The sequence below is a fragment of the Sus scrofa genome, chromosome 8 (assembly GCF_054392235.1).
Source record: "Sus scrofa isolate SSC_HxYL_T2T_F1_AM1 chromosome 8, Sscrofa_HxYL_maternal_Yorkshire_Landrace_v2.0, whole genome shotgun sequence".
In the NCBI taxonomy this organism is placed as follows: Eukaryota; Metazoa; Chordata; class Mammalia; order Artiodactyla; family Suidae; genus Sus; species Sus scrofa.
Window position 1 is genome coordinate 48052133 of NC_139390.1, and position 26198 is coordinate 48078330.

The 26198-nt window shown below is 39.2% G+C and overlaps 1 protein-coding gene across 50 annotated transcripts in view; it reads left to right on the plus strand.

Moving 5' to 3' along the window:
• The first annotated feature begins 6242 nt into the window (after positions 1 to 6242).
• RXFP1 (relaxin family peptide receptor 1) overlaps positions 6243 to 26198 on the plus strand; it is a 128318-nt gene continuing 108362 nt past the window's right edge. For 40 of the 50 annotated variants that reach the window (XM_003356934.5, XM_021101295.2, XM_013978691.3 and 37 more), the window contains exon 1: positions 6645 to 6846. In XM_003356934.5, the coding sequence (XP_003356982.1) occupies positions 6732 to 6846 (115 nt within the window). In that variant the 5' untranslated portion in view covers positions 6645 to 6731. Of the gene's footprint in view, positions 6425 to 6644; positions 6847 to 26198 lie in introns of those variants that run through there. The other 10 variants (XM_084972132.1, XM_084972151.1, XM_084972126.1 and 7 more) reach the window with 8 other exon arrangements.

Below are 26198 nucleotides of genomic sequence, written 5' to 3' on the forward strand. Positions count from 1 at the left end.
ACAGTGCAGAGGTCCCGCCAATCCCATTGCACCACAACAGGAATTCCACTTGATGGGATCTTAAACCTTTTGCACCATCCTCTCAGGCTGCACTGTCCAGTACAGCAGTCATGACCACGCATGGCTCTTGAGCAGTTGATATGTGGCCAGTCCAACTTGATATATGCTGTGTTGCATGGGTGAAACACACACCAGATCTGAAAGACAGTTTTAAAAATGAAGAAGATACCTCATTAACAGGAAGCTGTGGCTTAGTGGGTTATGAACCCAACTAGTATCCATGAGGATTCAGGTTCAATCCCTAGCCTCAAGCATTGGGTCAAGGATCCAGTAGCATTTCCATTAGCTGTGGTGTAGCTCTCAGACTTGGCTTGGATCCTGCATTGCTATGGCTGTGGCATAGGCTTCCAGCAGCAGCTCCAATTCAACCCCTAGCCTGAAAATTTGCATATGCGGCAGGGGCAGCCCTAAAAAGGCAAAAAAGAAGATATCTCATTAATAACTCCTATATTGACTACATGTTGACAACATCATATTTTGGATATATTAAGTTAAATAAACTATTATTCAAATTAATTTCACCTATTTCTTTTTATTTTTTTCATATGGCTACCAAAAAATTTTAAACTGCACGTGTGGCTCGTGCTATATTTCTTTTGGCCACTTCTGTTCTAAAGTCAAAGTGTGTTCATGATTAGCATAACTGAGATGGTGTTCTTTCTGGCAATGGCTAGTTTGCATGCCTTTGCAATCACACTAGACCACAATAGCTAACTTCCATCTGTTACACAACAGCTTCACCCCCTTGACTACAGCCTCTGCTCTTTCTCATCTTTTGCAGCCCATAGTCATGAGACCAGTCTTCCTTATTAGTATCCTTTTGATTTAGATCAAGCCATTGATCAAATTAATATAAACATTGATGTCCTATTTTGTCTTGTCAATTAATCAACCTAATATCTGACGCTCTCCAAAAACTGACTACCCCATGGCTCCCCACTGCCATTTCTTATTATTTTCTGGCATAATCCATCTATCCCTGCTGTTTGCCTCTACTTATCCTTTGCACTCACTTGTTTCTTTTTTCTTTTCCATTATGGCTTATTACAATGTTTTGAGTATAGTTCCCTGTGCTCTACAGTAGGACCTGGCTGTTTATCCAGTTTACATAGAGTAGTTCGAATCTGCTAATCCCAAACTGCTCATTTATTCCTGCACTCACTTGCTTTTGGAGTGAAATGCTCTTTGTATTACACTCCATAGGTTCACGACCTTCTCTTTCTCCATATTCGTATGTATTCTTCCCTAAACAGTATTCTGCAGCTGACCCACGTAGCTCCCAGTACCAGTCTCCTGGATGACCTCTCATAGCTCCTTATTAGAGGCATCAATTTGCATTCACTGGGAGATTGGGTAAAGAATATATTTCAGATAATACACGTGCATTCCGACTCCATATTAACTTATACATGACTCTGAAAGGGAGTTTTATATTTCACAAATCGACACAGCGATAATACATCTGAAAGCATCTGTTTGTCTTACAAATGAGGCAAGCGAGGACCAGAGCCTTTACGTGACTTATCAGAGGTTACATGTCTCATCAGTAGCAAAACTAGGACTGGAACTCCCCATCGTCTACTGGTACTACTGGAACATGCCACCTTTACTTTTATAATTCAGTTAGCTTTCCAGCCTGTAGGAGACGTCCCTTGCATAAATCGGGTAGCTTCAAGTGTGCCAAGCAGAAATATCCGCCCTTACTAGGCCACAGCTAAGATCATTAAACCTCCTCTTCACGAGCTGAAGAGAAAGCTAAATCACAGGCACGCAAGCTGGGGTTAAAGCCAAGGCTGATCCGGCTACAGAGGAGCTGAAGGCGAACTAGAAAGCTGCAGCCTCGGAAGCCGACTCTAAGGACTGAGCATGCGCGGTGGGTTTGTAGAAAGACAATGAAAAGCGAGGCTCAGCGGGCGGGCAAGGAGATGGCCAGGCAGGAATCAGGGAGTCTAGTTTCCAGATACTGACCCCTGGCTCAATCAGCGGAGCTGTGTGGCTCCGTTTATATTGTCAGTTTTGAACTAGTTAGGCTCAGTCTGGATAGAATGAGCCTGAAACTTGAATGTCCAAGAGAACTAAGTAAGGCAAATAATACTAAACTTTGGACATAGTTTGCACTTAATACATGCCATCAATTGGTATTTACTGTGTAAAATGATTGATAGGTAGATAATAGATTAGCTAGACAGATAGAAACATGGGAGGTAATAGACTATGGATAGTCTATATACATATCATATAATAGATGACAGATATATAGATTAGATAGATTACAGATTAGCTGAATAGTAGATTAGCTAGATAGATACGTGATAGGTGAAAGATAGATAATAGATTAGCTAGATGTATTAGATACATAATACATAATGGATAATAGATTAAATAGATAATAGATTAGCTAGATAGATTACATACATGATAGATAATAGATTAGCTAGATAGATTAGACAGATACCGGGTAAATGATAGATAGGCAGATGGATAGATGATAGATAAATAGATAGATAGATAGATAGATAGATAGATAGATAGATAGATAGATAGTGTTGTGCTTGTTAATTCTGTCGTCCTCTTCTCCATGCTTTTGCTTTCGGTTTTGCAGAAATCATTTATTTCTGCTAGGACCCTATTATGTCCCTCAAAGACAACACAGGAATCCACACCACAGGAGTTGGTCTACCACTTAATTGTTGATTTTCTGCTAAAATAACATGATAGCTTCAGATTACCTCCATCCAGAGCAAAATTGTTTAGATTTTGGACAAAATGTCTTTTGAAATACCTATACCTATTCATCACTCTGTCCCAGTTGCACATTTTGCTTCATATCATTCCCTAGAAGTCATTTCATTCCAGAATTGTTTAATTAATACTAAACAGTGATAGCTAAAATTGTCCTTTGCTGTGGTTTAGCGATGATAAGCATCTTTAGTGTTGCCTGATTGATAGCTGTCGATTACAGATGGATCCATAGGATGAACAATGTGACAGTAGGCATTTTAGCTCTTCAATGCACTATTCTTAATGTATGAGTTGGCTTACTATTATCTGAATATCTCTACATGGTGAGGCCCTGATTTAGATTTGACCAAACTCTTTCATTAGGACTTTCCCAGGTCTACAGTCAAACAGACATTTAACAAAAATGATTGTTTCTACTGCCGAAAAAGATGGTGGAAAATAGGTTTAGAAGCATGGACAAAAGCCCTTAGTGTCATCGTCTAACTTTAAAATATGATGCTGAAAAATGTTGTAGTGTATTTCGATGGTAGTGGGATAAAAAAAAAAAAACACAAGGTTAGAAATTTGAATCTACATGGTGCATACAGGTTAATAATGCTCTCCTTGCTAGATTGTTATTTTGTTATTCAGAGAGCCACAGTAAGGTTTGAAGAGGAGGTTTCAAGATAAGAAATGTGTTAGCCTTTATAAGCCTGTGTCAGGAACAAATATGGGGTGAAAACCCAGAAGTCCTCAGCCAAACAGACAGTCACATCACAGAGTCCATGTGGTCCACCGTGCAGGTCGATAATGGAAAACATGGGCAAAAAGGGATGGCAAGTCAGGTACAACATCTGTTTGTTTTCAAAACTCTTTTATGTATATCTTCAAAACCACAAAACAAGAAAAGGAAAAAACACTTTTAATGTAGATAAGAAGAATTCTATTTTAATTGTCTGGTAAAAAATCAATACTTAAACATTGTTTCAGAAAGTCTTTTGCTGCAATGCACTTCTTTTCAATCAGGAGCAAGTTTACTCCCCAGGGGACATTTGTCAATGTCTGCAGACATTTTTAATTGTTGCATCTAGAGCATGCTATCGACATCTAGTGGGTAGAGGCCAGGGGTGCTGCTAAACAAAGACAGCACTTCGCAATTAAATTAGATAAAAATCAGTGCCTGCTGCAATGCACAATAGGAATACTCCGGTACACTCTTGGTTCCCCCCCCCACGCCCACCCCAACATGCCTGTATCAAGCAAATAAATACTGCAGATTCACTGTCTTTGCCAAAAATAGAAAGAAGAGGTATCCTGAAAAATTAAATGTCTAAAATTGTTCCACCAGGTAAATAGCTATTTTAGCAAAATTTAGTATAGCCTTAGTGAAATGAGATATTATTTTGAAGTTTTGCAGTAATCATTTCAGATTAAAAATATATTGCATAAGGGAGTCTAGTGGTTAGGATACAGCCCTATTACCACCATGGCCAGAGTTCAGTCCCTGGTCTGGGAACTGAGATCCCATATCAAACTGCTGCACATTGCAGCCAAAACAGTTTTTTAAAAAATGCATTACATGTATATGTGATTAAATAGTACTTCCTGGTTTTAGTCAACTGTGTATGTCTTTGATAACAGCTCAGGCAAAATATTCAAAGCTGGCAAACTAACATCAAGATTATTTTGACATCCTCAGTATTGGGAGCCATTGTGGCGCTCAGCAGAAACGAATCCGACTAGTTTCCATGAGGATTAGGGTTCAATCCCTGGCCTTGCTTGCTGGGTCAGAGATCCAGCACTGCTGTGGCGGTGGCATAGGCCGGCAGCTACAGCTCCGATTTGACCCCTAGCCTGGGAACTTCCATGTGCCACACCTGGGGCCCTAAAAAAAGGGGGGGGGAAGAAAAGAAAAAAGAGAAAGAAAACCTCTGTATTAACAGCTTACTTTATGCCAGGTGCCTCCCAAAGCAAGTTGCTAAGCTTCACTGTTGAGAAACTTCTCATTGGTACATCCTTGAGAGGTCTGACAGCATCCTCCAGAAAACTGTATTTCTAAAATAAATTTAAGAAAATTATTATCCACTTAAAACATTTCAAGTAGTATTATAAACAATAAACATTTAAGGAACACTTGATGAACATTAAATGAGCATTCGAATTCAGTTGACCATAAATATTTCTACCAGAAAAAAAGGTGTGTTCCTTAAATAAATGCGCTAAATGAATAAGAAATTTTGAAGATTCATATGTCTTATTTTTCCTTTGTGATATGAATTACTTCCATAGGAAAAAAGAAAAGAAAAGTAGTGTTAGTAAAATCTTTTAGCCACCATTTAGAAATAGGCTTCTTATGTCGGAGTCAATGATATAGTCACATAATTTAAATAGATTCTACATATAGAGTGGTTAGGAGACATTAACCTCACAAACAAATTTCTCATGTCAAAATGCTATGCATTTGTTCTAGCAATAATCAAGTTGCAAAATAAGAATGATAGAGCCCAGTTTAAAGAAAATGCATTCCTGATGCCATTTGCAGCAACACAGATGGACCTGGAGACTATCACACACAGTAAGTCAGACAAAGACATATATCATATGATATTGCTTATATGTGGAATCTAAAAAAGATGATACAGGTGAACTTATTTACGAAACAGAAGAAGATTCACAGACATGGAAAATAAATTTACAGTTACCAAAGGGGAAAGGGAGGGAAAAGGTAGGATAAATTAGGAGTTTGGGATTAATGGATATACATTGCTATATTTAAAATAGATAATCAACAAGGACCTACTGTATAGCACAGGAAACTGTTTTCAATATCTTGCAATAACCCAGAATGGAAAAGAACTTGAAGAAGAATATATAGATATATGTATAATTAAGTCAGTGTGCTGTATACCTGACACAAATACAATATTGTAAACCAACACTATCTCAATAAAAAATTAAAATAAAAAAGAAAATGCATTCCATGCAAATGTCCTTTGCATTTACATGCCTTTTTCCCCAGCGCTAAAAATAATAAAAGGCATCATCCTGTGAAAGGCTGCCACTTAGAAATCACTTCTGATATAGTATGACCTACGCCAGGCATTCAGTATACTCTGGGCTGCTCATCACAGCTACCTAGATGGAAAGATATTTTCCTCCCAAGAGGCAAAGCTCAGCCAAGAATCAGTAACTCTGCAAAAAAGTATCAGACTGTGACTCAAACCGAGGAAGGCTTTACTCCACAGCCAGTGACACAGCATGGTCGACACCGTAGTAAAACTCACCAGTTTGAGAAAATGTAAGATTTGTTTTTCAGTCTTTTAGATTGTTCTTTGAACAACATCCTATGCCTCAAATGCCTGAACTCAGACATCTCATAAAAGGTTGCTGGTTTTACCCTTTAGTTCTTGCCTGATAGTTCATCTCACCCAGGCATTTTGCCCTGTTAGCTCTGTTCTTTTCTTAGTCCCAGGTTGGCCGGGGGGCGGGGGGGGAATTGCTTGTGATGTATCTCTGAGCTCGATTTCTTTCTCCCTGCGTGACTTTGATCAGTTCAGACATTTGTCAGTGTTCATACACACCCTCCTTTGTAGACTGGCGCAGAGCATGGAACTACAATGTTGAGAGTCAACGAAAAGAGCCTGTGTGTTCTCTGAAACTTTTCGTCCCTGCTCAGCTCTGTCTGTTTGTGGGGGTGTGCGTGGTGTGTGTGTGTGTGTGTGTGTCTGTGTGTGTCTGTGTGTGTGTGTGTGTGTGTGTGTGTGTAAAGAAGGATATTTAGACCTTAAGAGAAGGCGAGTGGGAGGGAGAGATTCTGGGAGAGAGAAAGGAAGAAATTAAAAAGAGGGAATGGAAAGGGAGAGGGAGAGGCAAGGAGAAAGGAAGGAGGGACGGCTGCTTTGTGGCTGCTAAGATTGCAGACAGAAATAGCACACAACCACCGTGAGCTGATGCGACTCGGAAACCAGGACCAAATTATATTCACTTTCATTAATCAGTTTCTCCAAGAGAAGGAAATGACATCTGGTCCCGTCTTCATCTACATCTTGATTTTTGGAAACTATTGTAAGTATGCTCAGCATTTCATTTTGTCTACCTTAGGATTTTAATGAAATAATCTAAAGTACAAATGTTGATTACTGACATGTATGCTTCTAAGGCACCAGTGTTCTGTCTGATAAAACTGTCATCTCACATCAGAATTATTCTTCTGAATACATTTCTGGTATTTATATTAAAACTGGAATATATTGTCAAGTTCCATAGTTTAGCAAGGCTAACATGCCATGTAAACCTATGCCTCCCAACAACCAGTTGGTCTAATTGATATTAACAATTGTTTCCTAAGCCATGATATAATATTTTGAGAGAGTGGTCCTTAAAGAGATTGGGTTCAAGGAATGTGCTCAATGACATCCTGGGGACATCTGTGCATTTGTTCCTGTTCCTGTGCTGTTGTAATGCTTCTTTATGTTAGCCCTTTGTGATTTATATCATAGGTGTGCCTCTTCAGTAGAGTTGCATTCAGAAAACTCCTTTTTTATTTAGCAAGCTTTCACACTATTTCTTGAAAGAAAAACAAGGTTAAAAAAGCAGTGAAAACCACAGATACACGAGGAGCCCAAATGAACATTTTACTTTTGCTGTCCTGACAGTCTTTGCTTCCTCTCTGGGTACCAGCATTTATTTCTCAGAAAATCTATTTCATAATCAAAGGAAATAGTTGTTCTGCATTCAAACTTTTTAAAATTATATTAAATTTATAGGTAAATAGAAATACAATGTGTTTGTTTCTTGGGTAATATGTCATGAGGAAGTCAAAGCAAATCAAGAAAGAAAACTTTCCGGGTACATGCTGGTAACTATGAAGCTTTAGCAAATTTAGACTTCACAAGCATGCTTACATGTCTTGTCTCTTAAAAGTCTGCAGAAGTTTCTTTACAGTAAGACATTCTCTTGAGGAATGTCTCAAAGTAAATTTCAGTCCTAAATCTCCCAAATTTGATGGTATATACTGCACCCCAAAGTATTTTTTATTCTTTATCTCCTGCCCTCCTGACCTGTAGTTCACCTCATTTTAACAGTCAATGCTGGGAGATAGCAGGAAACCAAGGAAATGACTCTGAATCCTGGAGAAACAGTCTAGTTCTCAGCTTTGTCCATCTCTAATCTTATTGCTGACATTTCCAATTTTTTTTAACTAGAGGGTAAAAGTCAAATTGCACACCACCACCAAAAACTGAATGTTTCTAATATAATCCAAGTGTTGTTGACATTTGCAGCTGACAGCCTCACAAATCCATAACATATTTTGCCATCTCCTCTTCCATTTCCATGATGTGAGCAGATTGTGAATAAGCCAAAGGGATACTTCCAAGTAGGATTCTCATATGAGGGATGCAGGGTAATGTGAAAGGTATTCAGGGCAGGTTGAGAAGCATTTTGACTAATGTGTGACCGGTCGTTTAGGTAAAAATATTCTGTGTTTAGTAAAAAAAAAAGTTCTCTGTTTACATGTTCTCTTTTGTCACTAAAAATGTATGTTCATGAGCAGAGACTAGAGTATAGCAATGAATGCGATCATGTCAAAACCCTCCAACTTTTTAAATTCACCTTTGAACTTTTTTAAAAAATGTGATAATGTACTCTGAGTACTCAGGAACCCCACCTCTCCATCTTTCTATGCCTTACAGGGGAAGAGTTGGGCAAGTGAGACTCCTGACTAAATGCTGTCCACAGGGTAGGTAGGATGGAGGAATATTTGACTGGGGCCCCAAAGGAACAACCTACAGCCATGACTGACCTGTTAGTTTATCTCATCACCCAGCCTCACCAAAAAGAGGACTTCCTGTGCATAGAGCAAAAGAAGCCAACCACATAAAGGCAACGTGTTAAATCTCTGTAACTACCTCGTGGTGGCTGTTGGTAGTTTGTTTTTTAATCCACCTTCCTGTTGCCTGGGAAAGGCAGTGTGTTATCATGGAAGATTTAAGGCACTTGACAACACTACCCTGTACTAGCTCTATAACTTTCAACAGTGACTTACCTCTGAGCCTTAGCTTGTAAAATGGCAATAAAATCTGTTACCCTGTCTACCTCCCAGAACCCCTTTGTTTGGTTCTTTATCACATAAATTACCTCCTTGAATCTTCACAACAACTAAATTAAGTTAATACAATTAAGCACGTGGGAAAGGCAAGACCAAGGACATTCAGTACCTTGTCACAGGACTGAGGCTAACAAATGCCAAGATTTGAATGCTTTCATGGTCTACGCTCTCCTAGACCATGAATGTTCTCAGCAGAGATAATGTATACAACAGGGTTTGAAAACAGAAAGCACTTAATGGACTTAAGCAATTATTAGTCACCATTTTTCCAAAACTATTTATTGAATGCCGGTTACTTTAATAGGCAAGACTAAAGGGTGACCAGAGCATGATCCTGCTCTGAAGGGTTAGAGTGAAGAGAGAAATTTACTTAAGCTGACCAAATCATGAGACAAGGGCAAAAATCTAGGTGAACACAGAGATAGGCAACATTAAAATTTAGGAAAGATTTCCTTCTAGTCTTGAGAATTTTTTAAAACATTTTTCTTTTATTTTTTATTTCTATTTTTGGTCACACCTGTGGCATGTAGAGGTTCCCAGGTCAGTGAAACCTCACACCTCACCACCGCAGCACCCCAAGCCACTACAGTGACAACTCTGGATCCTTAACCCACTGAGCCACCAGGGAACTCCTAGTCTTGAGAATTTTTTACTTTTAAAAAAAAAATTCCTCTGTTATTCCCACTATGGCACTGTGGGTTAAGGATTTAGTGTTGCCACAGTTGTGGCATAGGGCACAGCTGTGGCTCAGATTCAATCCCTGGCCTGGAAACTGCCATATGCCATGGATGCAGCCAACAAAATAAAAAAAAAAAATGCCTCTGCCTGTAGTTTAGTTAGCTATATTGTGCCAATGTTAATTTTTTTAATTGTTATAATGTCCTATGGTCATATAAGACAGTAGTCTTAGGGAAGCAGGATGAAGGGTGGATGAGCCCTCTTATACTATACCTGCAACTTCTTGTGAGTCTCAACTAGTGCAAAATTAAAAGTTACAAAACAATCTCCTGGAAGAATTGAATCCTAAGTCCTCATCATCACCTACTTTACTGATGACTTAAATAGTATCATCAAGGAAACCAATCATTTTACTTCATACTCTGATAGGCAGGGACCAGGCAAGGAAATAGGAAATAGAAGGGACCCAAACATGAACTTGATCCACTTTAACATTTTCCCAAGGTCTGAACCAGCTGGAAATGTCCTCATGTTTAGATACCAAGTGATTACTAACAAGACCACCTGGTCTTTGCTTTGGGTCCTGGCACTTGCTAACTTCTGGCAACTCTCTTCTCTAACCACAAAGAAGGGGCAGGAAGAGGCTTTCCTGAATAGACCATTAGTACATGAAAAACAGACCAGTAGTACATGAAACAGGAGAAAACACACGTATCTATGTATTTACCCACTTCCAAAAGGTGGAAGAAAAAGCTTTCCAATATGCAGATTAAAGAAGTGTCTAACAGTCCACTTTATATTTTATAAGGTTGCTCAACATTTTGTATTGTTTTTGCTATGAATTTGCAATCACATTTTTATATTTCAAACAGAAAGAAAATTAACAAGTCTGTGCAAATGCATCCCCATCATCTGTATAAAAAAACAAGTCATTACATTGTGAACGATAAACAGTTTTCCGAGCTTAATTTCACACATTACAACAAACTTGTTAAGCTGAAATGCCTGGATCTGGGTATTCTCTTTAGGTTTATTTTTGGTCTGGAAAAAAAAAGTATTTTTATTATGCAATTTTTAATTTAATTATAAATTTTAATTCATATAATTATTATATAATGCAACATCTGTATACACTGCAGAGTGGTTGACAACATATGTCTAGTTACCATCCATCTCCATATGGTTGACCCCCTTCACCCATTTGACCCACCCCCCCACTCCCTTCCCCTCTAGCAATCACTAATGTAATCGCTGTATCTATGAGTTTGTTTTGGTTTTATTTTGTTTGTTTTGTCTTTTGAGACTCCTCATATGAGTGAAATCATACAGTCCTTGACTTTCTCCATCTGACTTATTTCACTTAACATAATGCTCTCTAAGTCCATCCCTGTTGTCATACATGGCCCAATGTCATTATTTCTCATGGCTGAGTATTATACCATTATGTATGTACACCCCACCTTATTTATCCATTCATCCATCAATGAACAGAATCTGCATAGACCAATTACTAGTGAGGAGATTGAAACAGTAATCAAAAATCCCCCAGGAGTTCCCGTTGTGGCGCAGTGGTTAACGAATCCGACTAGGAACCATGAGGTTGCAGGTTCGGTCCCTGCCCTTGCTCAGCGGGTTAAGGATCCAGCGTTGCTGTGAGCTGTGGTGTAGGTTGCAGACTCGGCTCGGATCCTGCATTGCTATGGCTCTGGCGTGGGCTGGTGGCTGCAGCTCTGATTAGACTCCTAGCCTGGGAACCTCCATATGCCACGGGAGTGGCCCAAGAAATGGCAAAAAGACACATACACACACATACACAAAATCTCCCAACAAACAAACCATGCACATTTATACCATTATAATTTCAAGTTCTATGATTGTGGTCATGGATGTGGTGGGTTTTATATCTGCCATTTTTCCAGAGATGTCCATGGACCGTGGAATGTGCTAAGTGCTTTACAAATGTGATCTGACTTTATCCCTGTAACAACCTTAAGAGAGAGTCTCACTTTACAAAATAGGAAACAGAAAATGAGGAATATTAAGTTGCATGCCTGGCATCACCCTCTGGTATATGTTGCAAAAAAAAGATTTCCACCCAAGTCTGTGTCCTTGAAAGACCTATGCTAGCAAAACATGATTCAGTGCTAATTCTTTCTAAAGCTACAATATCTTGGAATTAAAAGAGACCTGAACAGATGCCCTGATCCAGCCCACTGGTCCTTAAGTGCGTTAAATACGCCTTCATTTTAGTGATTAAGCTATAGAGAAACATTGACCAGCCCAAGGTCACACAGCTGGGAAATCCAAACAAAATCAAAGTTTCCACTGAAGCAAGGCCCCCCCCCCCATCCCAGAGAAGCTTGAGAAAGCCATGCTCTATATTTATGCACCCCCTCCCATGAGCTGGTACCATCTGCTTTACATGCATTTCTCAGAGTACACCAAGAATTGATGAATGAGGGTACATGTATAAATAACTTGAATGTATGGAAAATTAGACCCAACCTGTACTGATTCCAGGATTTTGCTTGGAAAGCACTTTTGTTTGCAGCTCACAGCACAGAGCTGTACACACAGGATGTACCGATACATAGTAACTTAATTCTTAGCTTACCTCTCCCTCCCCCTGGATATTCTCCCCTCACTGTCTCCACAACAGCAGCAGCTCTATTTCCTTTCTTATGCACAGTGATTCAATACTCTGTCATCATCTTCAGTTCTGCTCCTCCACCCTGATCATAACAACAAAGGTCCATCACTGAAAACAAAAGCTCTTCCCTTCTTTGGAAATAAACAGGGTTGAGTTGTGAATATTTCAAATTTAGGCTTTATTTTCTATCACAACCAAGATAAGTGTGGAGTGGAAATAAAGGAGAGTATAAAGTGGGATCTCTGGTTATTTGTGTTAGAAGTTAGTATTTCCCTCTAAAATAGTTGTATTGTCATTTGGATATTCCATTTTTTGTTAAATAGATTTATTTTATAATGATTTCAATATTACCTGAATTAACTATAGCCACCTCATTTCTTAAGTCTTCTCTAATAATGAATACATCTTTTTTAAATCAGTGCTCTTAGAAAATGTGAGCATTATTTTGGGGAAGAAGGACCCCCAGCTTTTTGCTGGCTGTCCTAGGACACCTGGAGCCCTGGCCTCTGGTCACTTTGCGGGCTCCTCCCACTACTCCCACTACATCCTTCCTTCCCCAGAAGCTCAAGTGCTCATTCCAGGGTGAAGACAAACAGAGACTTTTCTCCAAACTCAAAGCCAAGTCCACCTTTAGTCAACGTGCCACGTGATTAGCTATGAAAAGGGACACCTTCTCTATCAGAGAAGCAGTTAAGATTTTAAATCTTTTTTTTCTTTCGGTAGAGGGTTGAGTGTGCATTTGAATTGAGCAGTCATACCATTACATGAGTTAATTCCCTGATTTAAAAAATAATTAGGTGAACCATTGTCTCATAACCATCTTCTCTCTCAATTCTTATCTAATTCATTTTTTTTAAAAATTATACCAAGTTTCTTTTTCTTTTTTTTTTTTCTTTTTTTTTTTTTTCTTGTCTTTTTAGGGCCTCACCCACGGCATATGGAGGTTCCCAGGCTAACGGTCTAATCAGAGCTACAGCTGCCAGCCTAAGCCAGAGGCACAGGAATGCCAGATCTGAGCAGTGTCTACAACCAACACTGCTCAGGGCAATGCCGGATCCTTAACCCACTGAGCGAGGCCAGGGATCCACCCGGCAACCTCATGGTTCCTAGTCGGATTCATTTCCACTGCGCCAGGACAGGAACTCTGAAGTCTCTTTTTCTGTCTCCAGCAGTCTGAGTCTCTAGTAGATTGCAATTTGTTTAAAAAGTTTCCTCTTGGAGTTCCTGTTGTGGCACAGCGGAAACAAATCCAACTAGGAACCCTGAGGACGTGGGTTCAATCCCTGGCCTCTCTCAGTGGGTTAAGAATCTGGTGTTGCTGTGAGCTGTGGTTAGGTCATAGATGCGGCTCGGATCTGGCATGGCCGTGGCTGTGGCGAAGGCCACCAGCTGTGGCTTGGATTAGACCATTAGCCTGAGAACCACTGGTACGGCCCTAAAAAGCAAAAGAAAAAAAGTCCTCTTTTGTTTCTCAAGTACTTTTTAAATTGAAGTTTCCTAAAATTAGATTTTTCTTAGAACAAAGGAAACAAACAAAGCTTATAGCATAAAACACTTCATTTTACACACAGGAAGGAACCTTTTGCTTTCAGTTTTACTCTCATTTACTCACTTTTAAAAGTGAGTCTCCTGGGAGTTTGGGATTAGAAGACACAAAACATTGCATTTAGAATAAATAAGCAATGATGTTCTACTGTTCAGCACAGGAAACTATATGCAATATATTGGAATAGACCATGGAGGAAGGTAAAGTAAGAAAGGGAATATATATTATGTGTATATGTATATCTTATAATATAAGAAAGGAATATATATGTATATGTATGACTGGGTCACTTTGCTGCACAGCAGAAAACTGCACAATGGTGCAGTTTACTATTTTTTTTTTAGTGAAAAAAGTTAAAAATAAAAATGGGTCTCAAATTTCATACATAGGAGAGGCAAAGCAAGAAACATCAGAGGGTAAAACATCACCTTTAAGTAGAAAGAACCTAGACCAGGTTTTTAAAATAAATTTATTATCCACCAAAATCCTAGCCTCAAAAATTAAGATTTGCTAATACAAGTTTACATCACCATGTTTCATACACCTGCCTGGCAAATAAATGTTTTAAACCATTCTCTCAACCTAAGAGAGACTGGGCGGATGACACCTTCCCAAGTCTCCGCCAACAGTCAGGCCCAGGGGAACTTTCAGGAAAGGGGCTTGTAAAATTGTCAGAGTAAATTCAGATCTAATGGATGTTTTCGCTCTCTGCATTCCTCTCTCCCCTGCTACTCCCAAGATAACTATAACTATACTGCCTTTAAAAATACAGCATTTTCCCCACTTGCCATGTAGATGAATGAATGGGGCCCTTGAGATGTCCTGCTAAGGTGAGAGAGGCATCCTTTGCTGCCGGCTGGATGAGGCTGAGCATTGCTGTGCATGTGTCCAGCGAAGAAACTGTCCACTTCTCAGGAGTAATTTGTAGATGATCAGAATATCTCCACTTCTATTTTGAGACAGATGCTTTCTCGTCTCTAGATTCCCCCCACACCAATAGTTTGGGCACGAAACACCTACGGTAACCTCTCCCATTACCCCTTCCTTCCCTCCAGTCTGTGCTGAGCCTGGTGCCAGAGGGAGGACGTCCATATAAGACTGTGCTCATTTGGACAGACACCCCCTAAACTCGGTCTTTCTGCCCCTGCCCGGTCTCAGCACGCATTCCATTTGGAGTCACGTATTTTCCACCTTCTCAGGGGTTGCCAGAATGCTTACAGAAGCCAGGCAATGTGCTGTGTGATGCTCCACAATGTTCCCGACAATTTGTGGTTTGGTAGCAAATACATCTGTGACCAGCCAGTCTGACTTCTTGCTTTTCTTAGTGAAACTGTCTTGTATTTTGGCTTCAGGCATTGAAAGTAAAAGCTAAGCAAAATCTCGGCCACTTTCCCACTGCCTTTAAGCTCTGATCCTGCTCCGTGCTCACTTTCTCCTCCATTTCCATCTCTCCCACATGGAACCCAGCAGCATCTTTTCTCCTGGACTCCCAGTGGTCCAGATACTTATCTGCAATTCTGATCATCCAGTTCCTCTTTCTCCCAGCCCTCAATTTCTCCTTTTTTGAATCTTGACCATTTTGTCTATTCTTTAGCTGTACCACACCACCTGGCTAAATACACACAAACAAACTCACCTCTCTTGGTCCCAAACCTTGCAACCAGAATTCTTCTTTCTACCCACCTCTTCTCCCTAAGATTCTCTCCTCATGACTCCATACTTTGCTAGAGGACAGTTGCTTATTAAACAAGCTATATGTAGCTTACACCCCATCCTTCCATTCCCATTTTGCAGTTAACCTGGATTCATGGACACTTTTGGCTATTTTTTGCAATAGTTAGTAAGATGGTTCCAATATCTTATTCCTGCAGTGTAAGGAAGTGATGACCTTGAAAATTTCTGTAGTTGTGGCCATTTAAACAGATAAACCTTCCTTTACAGATTTGAAATTGAGATGTTACACACCAAGACATGCAAAAAGACATGAATTGACAATTCTGAACAAAATTTATAAATGCGTGTCCCTGGATCTACTGAGAGAAATCAGAGAAGCGGTCCCACAAGCCTTTTTTGGAAGCCTTTACCCAGGACACATATTGCAAGTATAAATTAATGAGAATAACTGATTAAGTTCTCAGCTGTATCTGGTGCTGAGAACATTAATCACTGTGCCACTGCGGTCACTCACAAAACCCCTGATCCCGTCTTCCTTTTTCATCCTTTTCTCTCATCCTCTGCCTCCCACCCCAGCCTTTTGATATTTTAATAGGCTTTTCCCAGAGCAGACTGGAAATGCTTGACTCATTTTCAATGGTCCAGAAGATTTGCCATTTTTACTTCCTTCGTTGTGTCTGATTTGTTGGAAATTGCAGAAACACCTCATGATTTATAAATGTTTCTACTTTCTCACACATTTCAAACTTAGATGAGGAGACGTCATCAGTCATATTGTCTGGTAGCTTCTCTTAACCTCCATTAATCCCCTCCTGCTTTGTGTTCAGAATCAGGGGAGGTGGCTGATTTGGCTAAGGTAAATATAGATTTTTATTTCTGCCCTTTTGATTTCAGTCCTTAGCCCCAATCTTCTGAGCTCACAGCTCCACAATTTATAATCCTCGGGAAAAGGCATAGCTTTTGATTGTTGAAGTTCAATCACTTTTCTCAGCAACTGTTGACCTGAAATAATGTGGCAACTCATTTGCCCATCAAGTCCATTTTCATCCAAAAAAAAAAAAAAAAAAAATCTGTCCAAATCTGATGGTAGTGCTGCTGGCTCTTAAGCGACTTTTTGCAAATTTCTAAGATAGTACATGTAGTAGGTCCCACATTACCTCATGGTCCTTTACAGTCATTACCTAGGAGGAACTACATAAAGGAATTGAATAGAAGAGTTCCTTGCTATGGTGCAGTGAGTTAAGAATGGGTTTGGGGCGAAGTGAGTTAAGGATCTGGTGTTGCTGCTGTGGTGAATTTCGACTTAAATTCAGTCGCTGGCCTGGGGAACCCCATATGCTGCAGGTGCAGCCATAAATTTTTCTAAAAAAAAAGAAATTAAATAGGTGTATTCCCTTCCCCCTAAGTCCGGAATCTAAGACAGATATAACAGATATTTTATAAGATAGGCAGACATAGACATAGGCTAGAAATATTAAATTAAAATGAGGACACATAGTTCATGTTATTGTTATCCCCTCCACGGTTTGCCTTTGGAATAGTTATCATGAATGCCTGAATAGATAATGGAGAATGAACGTGGTACCAATCAAAAGTGGAATTTAACAAGGCAGGGTATCATGGAAGAATCAAAGAAGGAATGATGCCATGTAGTGATGAATAAAAATAAACTGTGCCTGCAAACAGAGAGCAAGCCTTCAGAGATAAAAGAGGAATTCAATAAAATTAGCCAGCTGGCCATGATGTAGAGGCAGAAGAAGGAACAAGATAAGGCATATATGTGCTGGTGATGATGTTAGTATAACCCTTAGAAAGCTGTGATATGCAGTACAATCCCAGAAGGGGCTCATATCTAAAGATATTCATCTTGAACAAGCGCATTCACCTTCAAGCATGCCTCTGAAAAGATTTCAAGTTCCCTCACATATGATCTACAGGGAGGAGTCTCACCAAGAGCCTTTGCTTCTTTTCACTCAGATTTCTCTCTGGTCCAAGGCTGCATGGACCCCGGTCTGCCTCTCATTTGCTGCATCACTCAGCCGTCAGTCCTAATGCACTCCTGACATTACATGCTCCCCTGTGGTTCTTGGGTGCAAAGTTTCTTTTCTAATATAATTTTTTCAGGAGGAAAAAAAATGTTTTATGCCTTTATTTCCTCAGAAAGCATATGATAGGGAAGGAGGTCACAGAAGAAGGTTAAAAGGCAGTGGCAGCATTCTCCGTCCTGAATTTTGAGGGTAGAGGGAAATGTCACAAACTATTATACACAGACATCTTTTAATAGTTTTGTTCCAGAGTTCCCTCATGGTTCAGTGAGTTAAGGATCCCATGTTGTCACTGCTATGGCTCTTGTCACAGCTGTGACTCAGGTTCAATCCCTGGCCCAGGAACTTCCGCAGGCCATGAGCATGGCCCAAAAATCCCCCAAACCAAAAAACAAAAGTTTTGTTCCATTATTAATATTAAATATATCAAAACCAAGTTCCCATCATGGTGCAGCAGAAACGAATCCAACTAGGAACCATGAGATTGAGGGTTCGATCCCTGGCCTCACTCAGTAGGTTAAGAATCTGGCGTTGCTGTGGCTGTGGAATAGGCTCTTATTAGACCCCTAGCCTGGGAACTGTCATATGCCACGGGTGCAGCCTTAAAAATATATATACATATATTTATATCAAAACCAGATGCGGTAGATAATATAAAATTTTCATATTTTTAGGCCACAAATCTCATGTTGAAAGATGTTAAAAGAACCACTGAGGCGTATTAAAATCTTGAATAGTTTATTTGAGCAAAAATGGATTTGAAGTGAGCAGCCCAAAACCAGAAAGAGGAGTAGAAGACATTGAGAGAAAATTGTAAAGGCCAAGCAAGGAAATTGTTGTTTGAGAGTTGCCTAAAGCCTAGTTGGCTGTTTGTAATTTGTTGTCCTTGGCTCTTTGGTTTCATGACCTTGAGGCCTTTAATGGGCTTAGGTTTTGGTTTGCTTATCTCTGCTGCCACAGTTTTAGCGCCACCTCCACCTACTGACCTCCTTTTTTACTCAACACTTACATGTGCAAAATATAAAATTGTATGTTTCTATGACTAAACTTGGAGCCCATGACTCCTGCGTAAAATAACAGGACATTTAAATTTGTTAATTTAGGAGTTCCTGTTGTGGCTCAGTGGGTTAAGGATCTGGCAACGTTGCAAGCTGAGGCATACATAGGTCACAGATGTGGATCAAATCTGGTGTTGCTGTGGCTGTGGAATTTGCTAATTCAAAATAGCTTTGGTTTAAAAACCAGGCACTTTTTCTTTAGAATAGTCTGAGTCACTTAGGAATTTTTACCTGTTCCATCCCTTTCCGGTTCTGCCCAATAGCTTTTAGGTTCAAAGGCAGCTTCTGAAACATCAACATGGAGCTGTTGGTAGACAGGTGAGGGGCTACATAACTTTGCAGCTTCTCATGAGATTTAACTTCACCCCTTTAGATGTTGCCACCGGCACCTTACCCCAAGCTGCACTTACTGATCCAAGTGATGATCCATTTGGCTGTTAGCAAAAAATTCTGAACTGTAATTGATGGTTGTTGCATAATAGTATATTACCTCTATTTCTACCTCTAGGCATGGGCCTTTGTGCTATGTTTTAATATCCTTGAGCCTGGGCACAAGTGTACACATCTTTTTTTAAAAGAAACATGGGGAGTTCCCATCCTGGCTCAGTGGAAATGAATCTGACTAGCATCCATGAGGATGCAGGTTTGATCCCTGGCATCACTCAGTGGGTTAAGGAGCTGTGGTGTAGGTTGCAGATGAGGTTCAGAACCAGTGTGGCTGTGGTGTAGGTCAGCAGCTATAGCTCCCATGAAATCTCCGTATGCCATGAGTGTGGCCCCAAAAAGACAAAACAAAACAAAAACAACCAGAAGGGACTTAAATGAAATGGCAGTAACTTGGTTGATGGAAATCATGATCAAAGCCAGGGTGTAGAATAAGGTCAAAACCAGAGGACAACAGCAAATAAAATGATGAGCATATGAAAGAAAGACAGAGAGAGGAAGGAAGGAAGAAACACAGTTTACTTGCACAAACCTGATCGGTTTTGAGAGCTCAGAAATGCCCTTGCAGTGGTTTTTCTGGATGTGAAACAACTGGTGAGAATTTGCATCACTCTCCCTTATTATAGTATTGAAATTAAGTCCACTTAATTTATCCAGTCATGTTCATGCCCTGATTTTATATACTTATATCTACCAATAAACATTGTGATATGTGAGGGGAAAAAAACACTCTAGCTACTAGATCATATAACTCATGATTCTCACACAAGCAACAACCCAATTTGTATAGACAGCCAGCTCCTAGCCAGCCTTCTTGGGAGAAACGTCAAATGTCCTTCTTCTTGGTGGGAACCAAGGGAAATTTGGGACTGAGTTGGACCCCATCTCTGCCTTACCCTCCACCACAGCCACCTAGCCTCAAGTCAAACAGAGCATATGGCTTCTACCAGTTATGCCCTTTTCTTGGGCTGCAGCTTAGAATCTAAGATGAGAATCACCTCTGCTTGGGCAACCCCCACTCTTTTGGGGATTCCCATTTCCTTCCTTCTCCTAAGAGCTCTGAATTCCAATGGGACAGATGTGTTGTTCTCACATGTAGTTCTGACCATGTTCAGGGTCATCTTCTAACCTTAAACATACGGGCTGTGGAAAGATGTACTGCTCTGTGTCCTTCAGCACTGTGTCTTGGTATTCAGGCCAAGATGGTAGAATTCATGTAAGTGTTGCTGAAACTCAGCTTCTGTCTTCCGGGGCCAAATAGAAACTTGGAGACAGAGTTTTGGGTGAAGGGGAAAAAAATAGCTTTTATTACATTGCCAGGCTAAGGAGACCACAGCAGGTTAATGCCTTAAAGAATTTGGCTTCCTTTGGGGAAAAGTTATAGGGAGTTTTATAGTCTAAAAGGAGAATAACAGGGTTTCTGGTAAGAATCAGGGTTGGGGCAAATGTGCATTCTTGTTTTTTGAGGGGAGTCTTAGTCATTCAAAGCTGGTGTCAGGAGATCTGGCATGATTTTAGTGGTGGTCTTCTGGGTTATTGCCTAGAATAACATTACTTACAAAAAGGGCATATTGAGCACAGATTAGAACAAACTAGGAAAGTTCATGAAAAACATCATGTGCTAATAATCTTTAACCCACAGGCAATTGTGTTCAGGATGCCTAATCTTTAGCTCACAGATAATTATATTTAGGGTGCAATCCAATGAGGGAGAAGCACAAGGAAGGGCTCTAAGCTGTTCAATTTTAAAGTATTCATTTCTAAAAGGGGCATAAAAAATACAACTTTTCTCTTAGGTATATAAGATGCCACATCATTATGTGAATCCCTTGAGGGGGAGCCAGGACCCTGCCCCAAGGCTGTACTACTGTTGTTTGACTCTTTCTCCCTTGTCTTTGTATCCCCTCCCTTCCCTGATCATCAACTTCTGAACCTGCCCCTTGCAACTCAGAGAAGGCCACAGAGGCCGAATGAGGCCCATTTCCTAAAAGCAAGGAATAGAGGACACAGGAAGGCTTTTGTGCCCAGGACCCCCACAGGGCCCTGCTCAGTTACAAAAGCATATAAATATTCTCTCTCTCAAATATCTGGCTTTTGCAATTAACTATTTTTTTGCATTTTACTATTCTAAAAAACTTCTTTTGTGCTCTACCTTCTCTGGGCAATAAAGTCCAATCTAACTGCCTAGTATTAGTGTAGAAGGAAAAAAAAAAAAAAAAGGAATAACCAAGAAGGAAGTATAGTTGGATCCATCCTAAAACCTGAGGACATTTGACAAAAAGGAATTACAAATACAAAGCCAAGGTAGTTTGGAATAATATTTACAATGACATAATGTTAGTAAAATGTAAACTCTTGAGAATATGAAAAAATATATAATATGAAATATTAAGCTGTATTTCCAATGGTGTTAAATAGAAGTGAAGATACATGTTCACTCCCACTTGAAAGTTTCTTGAAAGAAAATTCAGAATTTGTGAAATTTTCTTGATAGTGGTAGGTCGGTTATTTGCTCTATCAGAGGGTTATCTTCATTTGGTTGTATGTCTTAATTACACAAAAATGTGCCCACTTGATTTGGATTCTAACTCAAATATCATGATTCAAAATCCAATGCGCTTTCTAGTACTATTTCCTCCTACTCTTCCATTCTGTTTTGCCCAGACTGGTTTATCTTATTTCACTTACACCTACTTTTTGTGATATTTTTGTTTTCAGTCTCTTTTCCCTGAATTTTACCTAATGCTTTCTTTTCCTGTTGTTCTAACTTTCACTTACACCTACTTTTTGTGATATTTTTGTTTTCAGTCTCTTTTCCCTGAATTTTACCTAATGCTTTCTTTTCCTGTTGTTCTAACCAACATTAATCACAGTCATATAGACAAAACACCACAATTATGAAAAGTGTTATTCAGATTGCAAAAAAATTCCCTGTCATGGCATTTATCTATTAAGTTTCTTCCACAAAGTCTTTATGATGGAATACCTAAAACAGCAGAGTTGTGATATTTAAAAGGAATAAAGAGTAGTCTGGAATGATCTCCCATCCTATCTAGAAGCTGTACCATTACCAACACAGATCTCTAAGGAGACCCCAGGAACCTATGCTACTGTTAAATTCATTCTGGGGAAATTGTCGCAAGTTTTTAGTACAAAGTATAATGGGCTTAGATGAAATACACAAAATGTGCTAGGCCAAGTAGCCATCCTCTGATGATGAACATGAATTATTTATGTCCCTGAAGTTGTAATGAGAGTCTGTTGCAGTATTAAAGTTCTGGTTCAATGATAAATATCTGAAAGGGCTGTGTAATTAAATATTCTCATGAACTGTGACGGGCCAGGGAGCCTCCCCTCTCCAGAGGAGGGACAAAGTCTCAGAGAGACTTGGAAATCTGCCAAGATCACAGGCTTCTAAGTGCTTGATGCAGGATGTGCCTTGGGTTTGTCTAAGCTCTTTCCACGCACCATACCAATACCCAAATCAATGTGCAAAGTTATGTACATCCTATCTTTTTTTTTTTTTAGTTTTTATTAACATGTAGTTGATTTACCATGTTGTGCCAATTTCTGCTAGACCCAGTTGCATATATATATATATGCATTCTTTTACTCATACTATCTTCCATCACTTACTATCCCAAGAGATTACATATAGTTCCCTGTGCTGTACAGTAGGACATCATTGCTTATATCCACTCTAAATGTAATAGATAAGCAAGTTGAACTCAATTCAGATCTACCACTTAACTACTTCCAGGAAAAGTGGTGAAAGCAAGGCAGGTACAGGTGGGGTCTGGGCAGGGCCAGACATGGATAATTAGGAGAAGCTGGGGGAGGGGATTAAGGACAGGACTGTGGGACATGCTGGGAGATAAAGCTGGAGGAGACGACTAGAAGCATATCATGAAGCCTTTGTGAGCCACACTGAAGAATGGACTTCAGACTTAGTGCATACACAATTGGAAGGGGGTTTGGGCATAGAATGATATAAAGAGATTTTTTTCTTTAGGATGTAACTCTGGAAACTACTACCCAATAAACTAGAATGTGAGAAACTGAAAGCAAGAGACAGTGTCTGTTGCTCTCCTGTTGCTAGAAAGGAAGAGGTTAAGACCAAGTCAGCTGCTGGTTTTGACATTGCTTTCCTAGAACTTGAGTACATTTTCAATACATTTTCTCCCTGACTTGCACCTGTGAAATACACAAAATACACATGAGCTGCAATACAGTTTTTGTGTAATGCCCTGACTGTGAGAGGACTGGATTTTGACACAGCACTCCTCAAACATCCAACTCTCATCTTCACTTCTTCCCAAAACAGTCTTTTAATCTAGTCTGTGCCTGTATTTCCCATACTGCCTATTTCTCCTGTGTTATTTTCCTATGGTTTTCTTTAACTGTGTAAATTTTTGGGTGTAATTTGCAAACAAAGCAGTGGATAAAAAATGTAACAGACAATGATGGAAACAGTCCACAATAGGTGGATACAGTGTCCATGTACATGGTCATTTGAACCAAGCATAAGGTACTGACTATCTCAAGATACAATCTGTCTTCACCAATAAGTAACCTTGCAACACAGGGTTGTTACTATGAAAGTATAAGAGAACAAACTTCAGAGATTTCACTCAGCAGGCGTAACCTCCCAAGAGTGGTGAAGTAGCAGATATATAAATAATTTAAAATATTGTGTTCATAGGTCCAAAGCTTAATATCTATGAGGATTTAATTTTACTCCTCTATTTAATATGTTTACAATACTACCCATGGTGAGGTTGATGCACAGGTGTACATTCATGGTTTTATTTCTTGAGTTTTCCATTAGGAAGGGCACAATAAATATAGGGTGAAATGGTGCTGAAAATTTAAGGTTCATTGTTGAAAATGCATCTAGACATTTTCAACCCTTAGCACATTTTTAATTTCCCCTAAAAATTGCAGAACCATGGTCATGCTATCTAGAGAAATAGCTGTCTAAAACATCTTTAAAGCAAGAATATATTATACCATGCTTGCAGGTAATCATTGATTATAATGAACTAAAAGAGATAGATGATTGAATATGCCCCCCCTTTTAATGCTATATACATTATGTAAAAACCATGCTGATGGCTTCTGATAGAAATATTTTAACTATGGGTCATAGAAAACTTAAAAAAATAGTTTTCAATACATTTATGAAAAGACACATGATTCATCTTCAAATGGACCAAGTAATGTTTTTCCAATGGATAAATTACTTTCTGGTATAAATTAAATGCACATTTGGAAACTCTATTAACTCTTTTAAAATAATATAGAAAATTATATACATTCTGGAGTTACAATATTGGTTACTAAATAGTGTTTCCATTGGTGGGCTGAAAGAATTCTATGCATATGGAATGCCCAAAGTTTTGTTTATTGTTTCCCAAAAAAATAAATCTCATACCAATTTAATCTCTGGTCAATTTAGAGAAAACTAGCTAATCTGGGAAAATAAATTTTTATTCAGTCAATTAATGCAGATGTATATTCTAATTCTAAATCTAAAATCTAACTTCTCTTCAGGATTTTCACCTCCATTTGATAACAAACCATAGCTGAGGTAAAAACAGTATTATTCCACCACTAGCTTTGCTGAAAAGCTAGTCCTAATTTAAAATATTTAGAAGATGTCTTTACCTCTTTCTTCCTTTAATTTTTTTCTTTCTTTCCTCCTTTCCTTCCCTTCCTCAAAAAAAAAAAAAAAAAAAAAAAACTAAGATTCCTTAGTGTGATTGTTCCATAGACAAAACATAGATCCCAGAGCTGCTATGAGGTTGGACTGGCTCATCATGTCCTTTGAGGAAACAAAGACTTGGTGTCTGCCTAACTAGGATCAGGTCCATGATGCTTTGAGGGGATTTCTTTAATCTTTAACTGGAAGTTTGTATCTTTTGACTGCCTTCATCCAATTCTCCCTCTTCCCACCCCAACGCCCCACCTATGGTAACCACAATTCTTTTTTTTTTTTTAATTGGCTTTTCTAGGGCTGCTCCAGTGGCATACGGAGGTTCCCAGGCTAGGGGTCTAATCAGAGCTATAGCCACCGGCCTACACCAGAGCCACAACAATGCGGGATCCGAGCCATGTCTGCGACCTACACCACAGTCACGGCAACGCCAAATCCTTAACCCACTGAGCAAGGCCAGGGATTGAACCTGCAACCTCATGGTTCCTAGTCAGATTCATTAACCACTGTGCCATGACGGGAACTCCTAGTAACCACAATTCTGATCTCTTTTTCTATGCATTTGTTCATTTGATTATTTTTGAAGTACAGATGACCCACAACACTACATTCGTTCCTGGTGCACAGCAGAGTGATTCCATATTTTTACATATTACAAAATGATCACCACAATAAATCTAGTTACACTATGTCAGTACACAAAGACGTCACATGTTATGAACTATATGCCACACACTGCGCATGTCACACTGGTGGCTTGTTTATTTGACACATGAAAGTTTATACCTCTTAATCTCTGTCTCCTATTTCTCTCCTCTCCCTTCCACTTCCCCTCCAGCAAGCATCTTTTATTCCCTGTTTCTATAACTCTGTTTCTGTTTTGTATATTTGTTCATTTGTTTTTTAGATACCACATATAAGTGAAATCATATAGTATTTGTCTTTATCTGACTTATTTCACTTAGCATAATGCCCTCAAGGTCCATCCATGTTGTCACAAATGGCAAATTTTCATTCTCTTTTTATGATTAATATTCCATTGTATGTATATACAACATCTTCTTTACCATTCATCTGTCAATGGACATTTAGGTTGCTTCCATGTCTGGGCTATTGTAAATAGTGTTGCAGTGAACATAGGGATTCAAACCTCTTTTCTAATTAGTATTTTCATTTTCTTCATATAAATATCCAGGAATAGAAATGTAAAATCATATGGTAATTATATTTAACTATTTTGGAAGTCTCCATTCTGTTTTCCATACTGGCTCACCCGCAGTGTAAGAGGGTTCCCTTTTCTCCACATCCTCACCAGAATTTATTTGTTATTTTTTGATCATAGCAATTCTGAGAGGTGTGAGATAATACCTCACTGTGGTTTTGACTTCCATTTCCTTAAGGATTAATGATGATGAGCATCTTTTCATGTGCCTGTTGGTCATCTGTATGTCTTTGGAAGAATACCTATTCAGGTTCTCTGCCCATTTTTCAGTTCAG